This window comes from Aphelocoma coerulescens, chromosome 2 (genome assembly GCF_041296385.1).
Source record: "Aphelocoma coerulescens isolate FSJ_1873_10779 chromosome 2, UR_Acoe_1.0, whole genome shotgun sequence".
NCBI classification, from domain to species: domain Eukaryota; kingdom Metazoa; phylum Chordata; class Aves; order Passeriformes; family Corvidae; genus Aphelocoma; species Aphelocoma coerulescens.
The window spans coordinates 108,864,711-108,875,876 of record NC_091015.1 but is presented as its reverse complement, the minus strand read 5'-3'; the positions used below and the strand labels follow the sequence as shown (position 1 = coordinate 108,875,876).

Below are 11,166 nucleotides of genomic sequence, written 5' to 3'. Positions count from 1 at the left end.
TCTGCTGGATATTTTTAGCACAGTTCATGTGGTATAAGAAAACAATGCAGCCATTGCAAAGAACCAGAATAATGGATGCTTTCCTTACCCGGGCAACATAATTAGGTAAGACTGGATTTACTTGACAGTCAGGGTTAAAGGACAGTTTCATCTAGAGAGATTGTAAATTCTTATGAAAACACACGGCTCTACAGAAAATTTTGAACAGGGAAGAAGCCAGCTGTTAGAAACTCCAGCTATATCCATTTAAACTGCATCCTAAAATACTCCCAGTCATACTATTACAAACAGGGCTGAGAAAACTCTGCTGTTGGTAACAATAAATAAGAACTTGAAAGATTCTTTTTTAAATAATATCTTCCATATTTTCATTGTCTCAAAAGACTTTAGGAGCAATATACGTTCTGTGCTAAGTTATTTCTCCTAGTGAAGAAGTTGGAAAACCCTTTATCCACTTTATCTCTGTATTCTTAGTTCTGATATGTGCCAATGCAATGCATCTCCCTAGAGGAAAATTAACACAATCAAAATTGAGTCAGCATATAAGAATTATTGTTGCTAAACTAAGTATAGGGACATGTTTGATTTCAGTTACAATGTGTATCAAAGGTTTCCCACTTTGTGTAGATGGAAGGACAAACTGAACCTCCAGCTGTGGTCTCCCTGTATGTTTTTTGAGGCAATTCCCACACAGCACTGTAGTTTTACTCATCACAAAAGCTTTCTACAGAACCTGAGGTAATTAAGCCTTTTATTAATAACTGTATGTTTCACTTTACTCTAATATTACCTAAACTGTGGCAGCCCCCAGACACTGAAATGTATACTGCTATTTGCTATTACTCTGTGTACTCTTAGGTGTAAGCAAAGATAAACAGTTTTAGGTATAGAATGACAACAAACAAAATAAAAATTGATTTGTTGTGGCAATGTTTCAGAGAAAGGAAGGTCAAACTGCATACAAAAGAAACAGCTCTCTCAATCCATTCCTAGCTAAAACTGTATTTTACATGCATGTTTATATATATATATGTGTGCACTTTTGTGTATATTGACACACTGAGAACTAAAAGCATTTTAAAGAATTAGTTTCAATTAATTTAAATATATCAGCAGAAAATGAGAATGTCTCATGATAACTGCTAATTATTAATTGATGAACTTAGGTTTTGGTTGAATATATAGCATTGAATATATCAATATGCTGAGCAAGTCTTTTAATACAGCTGATCTCACAAAACAGTTTAAATTAATTTTTAGATTCCCTTAGCAAAGGTAGTATTTTATTATTCCAATGGAAGTACTATCAGTCAGAAATATTATTTTAAAACCTTAACTTGGATATTTTCTGAGTTTTGGAGCATTTGTCATTAAGACCTGGATTTCTGTTGATGCAGAGTTTCTTTTTTTTTTTTTCTGCAGATTTCATCGTCATTATTTGTTTTTCCATATTTTGCTATGCCATTATTGATACCATCTGTTGTGTGTGATCTGCAGGGAACCAGCAAGTTAGGCAACTTTATTATGCTGATGAACAGCAGAGAGGATTCACTAAATAGGTTAAGCTATATGACCTAAGAAGCAGGATATTTTAGAGATACTTGGTACGTGAAGTGTATTTTCATTATGACACTCAAATAGCATAAAGTACAATTAGTGGTCTTTAAATTTTATTGATAATAGAAAATAAGAAAAGGTAGATCATGATTATATTGGATAAGACCATAGAGATGACTGGTTTGGGGATCAATTTAAAACATGCATTCAAAATATATTTGTAGCCTTTTACTTATGTTATCAGAAGTATGATTAGTGTTGAAATTCCTCAACACCCAAGAATAGTTGCGTTAACTAAGGGTTTGCACTGGTTACTGTCACTGATTTTTAAATAAACATAATAGTAGATCATGACCAAATCCAAATCATTCAATTCAAGCTCAATGTTACTGATGTTTTACGTAAGCTTCTCTCACTTGTTTTGGAAACAGTAGACATTTTGGTGTACTTATCAAGGTACAGGTATCCTGATATATTTTTTTTAGAGCAGGAACATGTACAACAGCAACACTGTAGATTGCAACAGGGATTATGATGTGAAAACAATTAAAGAAACTTCCAAGTACATCAGGAGTAGGCTTATACAAAGTAATTTATGTAAATAAATTGATTGGGTAACATTCAGAGTTGGTGTAAATTTAATGTTAAGAGGCACTCAAGTAAAGCCCATTCATTAGAGGAATGGACTTTACTGAAGTGAGTGAAACCAGCAAGATCAGCCTCTTAGCTGAAACGACAATGTATTTATTACACTATGGAACACTTGAATTTCACTGATACTTGATTATATAATCAGCTGATCTAAATGCTTGTCTATCATCTGCCCAGCCACCTAGTCTGTGTCTAACTACAATTGCGACAGATATCAAAAATTCTCTGGAGTTTATAAACTCCAAATGGGATTTAATTAACAGGTGGCCAGGAATCATAAAGTTCTGTTTCAGCATTCTGACAGGTGAAATCATGTCAAATAAAAGAAGCCGCTCGACTGAGAAAATGTGTATTTTACAACGGATCATAATTTACCACCATGATGAAAAATGGGCATGACTCCTCACCATACATCATCCTGGAACAATGGTTCAAGACAGTGAGTGGTTCCAAATCTAGAAACTATGCAATGACTCAAAGACATTCCTTGGCCCTTCAACAACATATTAAAAGAGGTGAATCGATTGTATTTCTCTAGTTATGTGTAACTGCTTGATGACAAGTCATTACCCACGAAAATGAAGTATATTAATGACACTGATTTTTGAGTGCTCGTTAACACTAGAAAGTTATCCTAGATCGAAGCAGACTATTAATTATAAGAGCTATTTTTAAACAATGCTACCTGTGACTCTGCCTATTCCAGAAACCAATGTCATGTTACAAGGACATGAAACCACCTTCAGCTATTTCTGAATAACTCCATCAGTAAACAAGCCCTTTTAGCCTATCTTCTACTTTGACAGATTGTCCAAGAAACAAATTTGGTCAATAAAAACAAAATGTTCTTTTTAAAAGTTAAAAAAGTCACAGCCGACAAACACAATGTAACTTCTAAACAACTCCTTAGTTTCATGTCCTGTCTCTCTCGTCCTCCCACATATCCAGCTTGCAAGATGCTGACCAGTAATGAGATACACTGCACATCCATCACACCCACTGTCTCAGGGCGAGGTGAGAGCACACAGGCTCTCTGGCAAGACGGTGTTCAAACTATGGATGTAAAACTCAGAGGAAGGCAATGATATGACAAGAATTTATCATTCCTAATACAGCTCCTGGCTTCTACCTTGCCGTAAGTAGGCTGAAGAAATACTAAAACAGTGAACACCAAAAACACCTGGGTACAGATTGTTCCCTGGAAGGGAAGCAGTCAAACAGACAGCGGTTTCATAGGAATATCTTACAACTGTTACACTGCAGCTTGTGAGAAAGCCTGAAAGTTGTTGGAAGGAGCCTTGTGCTATTGCTCCCACAGGAACCAGAGTCGTTATGGTGCCACTGGCCTGTTTCACTACTATGTGTTTTACAGTTCCTAACTCTCGTGGTGCTCCTCAACATTAAATTTACATCAACTCTGAGTGTTACCCAATCAATTTATTTATGTAAATTAATTTCTATAAGCCTACTCTTGAGGTACTGGGAGGCTCCTTTAATTGTTCTCACATCATATTTCCTGCAATCTACAGTGCTGCAGTTGTACATTTTTTCCCCTCCAGCATAAAATATATAATGAATCCACACCTTACAAATATATCAAAATTTCTACCATTTCCAAAAGCAAGTAGATTGCACTTTCTCAAACCCAGATGCAAAATTAAAAGGGAAAAGGGAATAAATATTGCAAAGAATATAAAAGAAAAAAAGGAATCATGATTGTAATTAGTGTACAATAAGAATTTACTCCACATTTTCCATTTATTTTAACTGTTTGTATAAGAGTCCTAACTCTATAGCTTAGCATGAAAGACACAAGAGTAGCAGAGGGAAAGAGGCATTATATGAGATTACTTCTTTAAATTCAGAAGACTGGTTATCATATAAACATATTTATAAAAGAAGCATGGTCAGGATTACTGAGCTTGAATACATGAAGTGAGATATTCAGATTATGCAGCTTCAATGGCATAAGAAACTTTCAAGATAAGTTCCAAGGAAAACATTGTCATTAGCCTCATTTAGCTTAGGAGAGAGCCAGAACTAAGATGTCATTCCTTATTCAAGCCAAGTGAACTGAAATAAATAAGAATACTGGATGTGATTATGGTAGGCAGAATTTTTAAATAAAACTAATTCTTATTTTAAAGTATTTTTACTGAGTATTTTTATTTTAAATTAAAAATATAGTAGAAACTAAAAACTTGGGACCTTGAACGCACCTCAGTTTCTGTTTCCTTGAGTGACATAATCGAGTTGTAAACACAAAAAGTAGTTTTACAATGTCTACCATTAAGACAACTGTATTTATTGTATTTTAATAGAAAAAGGTTGCTGCTGACTCAGGTTTTATTTCATGTACTTGAACGTAGCCCTGTGATATTTTGCAACTAGAAACATTGCAGTCATGCCAAAGCACAAAGGGGAACTAGAAAATGCAACCCATTTAAAAAACCAACAACCTGAAAACAATTCATTCAGTAACTGGCAAAGTGAAACGGCAAAGCAAACAAACCACATCAATGGTGAAAATGCACAAAAATATTAAATATTAAATATTAAATTGGCTTATGTTTTAATCATCTGAGGTATATAAGCAACACAGATAGTTTTTTTTTAAGAATATATGACTTTAATTTTGTCCCTTTAATGATAAATTTACAATGAAAATGACATGTCCACCATAATTTTGAAATACAACGTAGTTACCACTGATTTCCTGCAAATGCCTTTGTGTTATATTTGCTTGAGGCAGAGGAGTGAATTTGACAAAAATAAATTCTTTTGCACATCCATCCTTGGAGGATTAGTAGCAAAATGAAATATTTAAAATTAAATAAATGAAGATAAAAATTCTATGAAATAAACATTCATTCTGGATCTCCTCTAACAAGATTCTCCTCAGCATACTGTCTAGTACACTACTCTTAAAAAAAAAAAAAAACCAAAAAAAACCAAGCAAACCAAAAAACGAAACTTAAAAAATTCAAGAAGCAAGATGTGTTTATTGAGAATGAGGCAAAGGATACAACTGGCATTGGCCTGATATTTTACCTCCTGTTGATTGGGATAATAATTTTCCCAACCTTGAATATCGATGTCGGTCAACCCCTAGAACTGTGATGTCATTTATGTTGGGAAGAGCACACACAGCTAATATATGCATGGCACCTGTGCCAACCTCTGGAGCATTTGCTGATCCTCTAAGGTCCCTCTCCCCAAGGCTGTCAAAGATGCTTGTGTCTATTCCTCTGGTACTTGCCACGGACAGCTCAAGTGGAGATGGTTTTATTTAATTTGGAAGAGGAAGAGTTTGCTCCGCCATCACTCTGTGCTCCCACAATGTGTACTCAAGCCTTAGTGGACAAATATATCAAATAAATATCAGATAAAAGCACCCAAAATATGGTAATGCAAAGAAAGGATATATTTTAGGGTATGGTCAGAGAAGATATTCAAAGCCTCCACTGTTGCTTCTAGAAATGTCAGGACAATTCAGAAATGTCAGTTCCTTTATATTTTCCAGATTGTAATTGAAGGATCATGTAGCTCTCTCGCTCTTTCTCTCTCTTTCTCTCTTTCTCTCTCTTTCTCTCTCTCTAAATAGGTCTATAAAGATCAGCTGGAAAGTGCAGACAGAATTGTTCACTGGTTAGCTTACGTAGAGCTACAGGGTATATATGTGCTTTGTTTTGTTGTATTGATCAATCTAGCTTACATTTTTAGCACACACGAACAAAAATCAGGAAAAATAAAAATTGATGAAAAACACGAACAACACAAATAAGGTTCCAATCGTGCAAATTTTGCTTCACTGGATAAAGCACTTCTTGACACAGTAATGTCCAGAATCCCCCTCCCCCAGAAAAATACAGGACTGAGACTGAAGCCATTCTTTTTTTTTTCTTTTTTTTTTTTCTTTTCTTTTTTTTTTTTTTCTTTTTTCATTAAGGCTATACAACACAAAGAAATAAAGCATGGGAAGAACACCTCATTGGGCTGAACACTCCATTCTTCTGGCTCTGGAGTGAGCCTTTGACAAAGTGATTCTGTGGTCCAAGTTTTGTTTCATTGGGACAACAACAAGAGAAAGAAAAAGAGGAAAAAATGAAAGAGAGGAAAAAAATAAAAAGAATAAGAAAGTCAATGATCCCAACAATAAAATCCAAAATTGACTTTACAATCACAGGTACAAATTGCTCAGGTCGATAATTTCATTTCTCCTAAAGATCACTGTCGTCTAAAACTAATTAGAGGCGCAGGTTCCAAGGAATTGTCAATATTCAAAGCAAATGTTGGAGTTTAGAAGGTTATCATTCTTCTACCGTGACAGTCTGACGGGGTGACTGAAAATATTTTCATGTGCTGCCAAGTTCAGGGTGTCATTAACAATTGAATCCTTGCTCTGGCTCATGGATCTGTCTCCTATTTGGCCTTCTTTTATAGTGGAAAGACTAAGAAGCCGGAAAAGGTTGAATATTTCCACCCTCCCATGAGGTTACCCCTTTCCAGTTTGAGATGCACTTTGTCTTCTCTTTCCATGAGGAGCAAGACCCCATTGCTGGCTGCTTCTCTGGTGACGTCCTGATCCCCTGCAAAAGCTGAAATCACTGGGTAGCCGTTTTGCATTAAACTTACCTAAAAAGTGCAAAGAGACAGAATCTGAGTTTTCTCAATACTCTCAATGATATTTTTGCCCTGTGCACATCACCAAATTTTTGTACAGGTTAGAATCTAGGTTGAATTAAGCCAAGGCAATGGGCAATGAGTGATTTCTGTCATGTATACAGACCCCTTTGACAATAACCCACAGTCTCATTCTTCAATTGCTGTTTTTGCAAATATGAGTGTAGAAATGAGCATTTGAAGAAAAAAAAAGAAAAGGAAAGACAGCATCTTCTTTAGATTAGAACCCACCTGGATGGTTTGTCTGTTATAGACCTTGACCACGTGGAAACTGAAACTATATATCCCTTTTCTTGGTGCTACAAATATACTGGAAGTAAGATCAAAATGGTTGCCAATATTAACTAATACCTGGAATGTAAACAAATAGAACAAAGAAAAGGAGAGAGAGAAAGAGAGAAATCAGAGAAATCAGACTAACCTTAGAAAAGCATCAGCGAAAATCTCACATGAGCTCAATGACCAACATATAGTGTAGTCAAAATGGCATTTGAAGCACAATTAAAAGTGCATGGCAGGGGAATGGAGTCAAGTTACAGAGGCATTTAACAGGCATCAGTGTTAATAAAGCAATTTAGTTACGCAATAATGATCTCCAAAACCGGTTAGATGAAGTGCAAATGTCCACAGTGTGCTGTCAATAAAGGTGGCAGAAGGGGGAGGGGGAGGAATGTGAAATAGAGGGAAGGAGGGAGGGGAAAAAAGGTAGGAAAAAATCCCAAAAGTCATTAGCTCATAATGAAAATGTATGTTTTTTGGCTAACACAACTGAAATCAGAGCTGGCCTCGAGTTTGATAGGGTACAGAACTAAACTGCACTGCAGAGGGGCAAAGGAGGAGAGCAGATGCTCAGCAACAGCAACATCTGCCAGCTCATGTCTATCTGTCCCTCTGGAGGGCTGTGCCACTTGGCCCACATCTCAGAAGGCTGGGGTGGGCCTGTTCTCCTTCCTGGCTATACCCTTAATTTGTCATATATTTCAGTGTTTTTTCAAACCAAACCAACCAACCAAACACAAAACAAACAAAACAAACAAACAAAACGAAACCAAACCAAACCCAAAACAAAACAAAACAAAAAAAAAAGGGGGGGGGGGGGGGGGGGGCGGGGAGAGCTGAGCCCTCCGGCAGATGTGCAAAGCCTCGTTCGGAAGCGGCAGCCGCACCCTGCCGGTCCCGCCGATCTGACGGGGATCTGGCCTCGGCTCATCCGCTCGCGCCTTGTCCAGGGTCTTGTGACGGGCAGCAGGATTTGGCTGAAAAGGCACGGGCGGGGGGAAGAGAAGAATCTGCGGGTCGGTGGCGATGCCGTCCAGCGAGCGGGTGTGCCCGAGCCGGCTGCTCCGCCGTGCCCTACCCGGGGCACACCCGTCACGCTCAGTTTGTGGGCTACAGCTCTGCTTTCGTGAAGAAAAATACAAAGCAGGAGAAAACAAAAACACCATAGCTCCCCACCCCGCAAATCCCAAGCCTTTCTTCCCAAACAGCCAAAGTCTCTAGTTTCCTAAAAAAGGAACAAACAAGCAAAACAAACCAAAACAAACAAACAAACAAACAAACAAACAAAAAAACCCACACCAAAAAAACCCGACCAATCCTTATTGTGAGAGCACCGAGAAAATCACTCCTAGAAACTGCACATTGCCGGGTAAAGCATCTAAAATATATTACATATTTATCAAGTTGGGGCTTTGATTTTTTGTTGTTTTGGTTTTTTTTCTCTACTGATCTGGTTTTATGAGATGTTGTATGTGACGAATAGCTGTGCAAACTCGTTAGGAGGGACAGGTAGACAGATAAATGACAGCCAGACAGACAGGTAAAAAAACACAAACAAACAATCCAAAAACCAACCAACCAAACAAGCCCAGAGAAAACTATCTGGTATGCTAATTTTGTCTGACTGCAGTACTACTTCAGGAGTCAAAAGTGGTAGGAAAAAAGGAAATTTCACCGCAAAAATAAAGTGGATGGACAGGGTATGGTCTACGGGAGGCAAGCGGTGCTACGAGGCAGGGGCAGGACAAGCAGGCCGGGCTGTTCGCTGCTCTGCCCGGCGTATGCTGTGCGGGATAACACCATTCCGATACAGCCCACCGGGGACACCGTTTGCCTCGCCTGATAACGCGGGAAACACCCTCTTCTTCCTCATCCCTCTCTCCCTCCCTCTGTGAGATGCTGTAACATTGCCAAATGCGCTCCGAATAGGCAGATCCGGCAACTCCTCAGCGGTAAATCTGAATTTGCACCGAAGGAGGGATGAGTACCCTTCCCCCGGTCGTTCCTGGCAGGCAGAGGCAATTCTTGGCTGCAAGGCGCCCCCGCACGCGTCCGAGGCATAGAGCCTCACGTTAAGGCCCTTTCCATACTAGCGAGTGTGACCGGACAAGAGGCCAGCGTGCTCCCCGCCCGGTACTACCCTGGAAAAGCCCCGCAGCCACCTGAAAGAACTTTCCAAATTCTTTCTGGGGAGTTGAGACGTAAAGATGCTATTGACCGGGTGGGTCGGGATTAAAAGAAGGAACGGGAACCAGAAGGAGAATACGCGCGCAGCCAGGGGGAGGCAGGGGCGGGGGATGCCTGGGCAGGGGCCGGCCGGCGCGGGGAAAGGGGTAGGGAAGGCGAAGCAGGCGGTGGCTGACCTGGTCGAAGTAGATGGTCATGGTGCGGTTGCTCATCTCGGAGGGCTCGTGGTTGGTGCTGCGGGTGGCCGAGAAGGCCACCTTGGCGCTGCCCGAGCGCACCGAGATCCCCAGGGAGGAGGTGATAGCACCGTCGGCCGAGGGGCTGGAGTCGCAGACCACCAGGCACTTCCCCTCCAGGACGATGGGCTCCGTGTCGTTCTGCGCCCGCACCGGGCACCCGGCGGGCAGTAGCAGCAGCAGCAGCGGTAGCGCCGCCGCCAGGCAGCAGAAGCAGCCGCCCGCCGGCTCCGGCAGCGCCCCCCGCCGCCGCCGCCCCATGCCCAGCGCCGGACCGCCGCCGCCGCCGCTCCGGATCGCCGCCGACATGCGGGCGCCCCGCGCCGCCGCCGCGGGCGGGCGGCCGCGGGGAGGCGGAGGGGGCTGCGCTCCTGCTGCCGCCGCGGCGCCCTGCGGCCAGCGCTCTGCGGGACGGCGGCTGGGCAGCGGCGGCCGCGGCCGCGCCTTCCTCCCCTTCTTCTCCTCCGCCTCCTCCTCCTCTGCGCGGGGCGAAGGAGCCTCCTCAGAGGGCGGGCGGCACGCAGCAGCCTGCCAAGGGGAAAGGCGGCGGTGAAGCACAGCAGCGGGCAGGCAGGACCCGGCACCACGCCGCCCGGCGGGCTGCTCCTCCCCGCCCCGGGCGTCCCAGCGAGTACAACAGGTCTGGGAGACACCTGGCTGCTCTATGTCACCTCTTTCTCCGGTTCCCCAGCAGGCTGGGGTCCCGCAGCCCCTGCCGTACGCCGAGGGGGGAGGAGGGGACAGCGCGGCAGGTTGCATCCCCAAACCCGCGGTGGAGCATCCTGCGGGCGCCTCTGGCAGTCCCTTTCCCTCCCCACCACCAACGGGGGCTCCAAAACCCGACTCCACTTCTTCCCACAGCCCCACTTTTTACTACATCTGCGAGCCTGTTTTGTATCGGTCTCCTAACGCCCCAGCCACTACGGAAGGAGATTTTATTCTTGTTATAAGTAACGCGCCTTGTCTCCCCTCGATGGAGCTGCCCCGTTATCTGTAGCGTTCGCGGGTGGCCAGAGCGCCCCGACCCCCGTGCTCCCGCCCCGGCGCTGCTCCGGCCGGCTTCTGGAAGCTGCTGCCGCCCTTCTCCCCGCCTGGGGGTTGCTGCCCTCGGGCACTGATTTATACTTCCCAACATTCTGTCCCTCAGGCCAGGCTACCACCACTGCTGCCTACCCCGGCGACTCTCTAAACTCGTGAGAAGGAAGCAGCCGGCTCAGGTATGCCCCGTTTCCCACCCCGGCATGCACACATATCATAGGAGTCAAAGCCTCACCCGGCTTCTCCCTCGGAAGTTGCATCTCAGTTTTCCCCGTTCACCAGAATACCCGGAGATCTCGCTCCAGGGAGATCGCTCCTACGCCTCTCCAGAGGCATCTCTACCGCTGCCCTAACCCCACATCTCATTTTTGCTATCATTTAAAAATTATATTTTGCAAAAAAGAACAGACGGCGGGGAGGAGAACGGCCTTTTTACCTGGGAGGTCCATGACCGGAGAGGAGGACTGGCTAGGTAGCTCGTCCGTGAACTTGTATAGCTTAGAGAAAATGAGCCGAGATTGCGCTGGCAGGAAGA

The 11,166-nt window shown here is 42.9% G+C and overlaps 1 protein-coding gene across 2 annotated transcripts; it reads right to left on the bottom strand.

Moving 5' to 3' along the window:
* Positions 1-4,432: 4,432 nt before the first annotated feature.
* CBLN2 (cerebellin 2 precursor) lies at positions 4,433-9,882 on the bottom strand. Of its 2 annotated transcripts, XM_069004346.1 has the most exons (3): positions 9,534-9,882; positions 7,123-7,242; positions 4,433-6,843 (listed from the first exon to the last, which is right to left on the bottom strand). In XM_069004346.1, the coding sequence occupies exons 1-3, from the start codon at positions 9,852-9,854 to the stop codon at positions 6,646-6,648; spliced, it is 639 nt and encodes a 212-aa protein (XP_068860447.1). In that variant the 5' UTR covers positions 9,855-9,882; the 3' UTR covers positions 4,433-6,645. The 2 variants fall into 2 exon arrangements, with proteins under 2 accessions (XP_068860447.1, XP_068860448.1); XM_069004347.1 differs by lacking the exon at positions 7,123-7,242 and having other exon boundaries at positions 9,534-9,876.
* Positions 9,883-11,166: the final 1,284 nt, after the last annotated feature.

Coding starts and splice junctions, on each gene's coding strand:
- CBLN2 (XM_069004346.1), bottom strand. CDS start 9,854: ATGGGGCGGCGGCGGCGGGGGGCGCTGCCGGAGCCGGCGGGCGGCTGC. Junction 7,243..9,533: donor TGACCATCTACTTCGACCAG/GTCAGCCACCGC, acceptor TTTACATTCCAG/GTATTAGTTAATATTGGCAA. Junction 6,844..7,122: donor ATAACAGACAAACCATCCAG/GTGGGTTCTAAT, acceptor TGCACTTTTTAG/GTAAGTTTAATGCAAAACGG.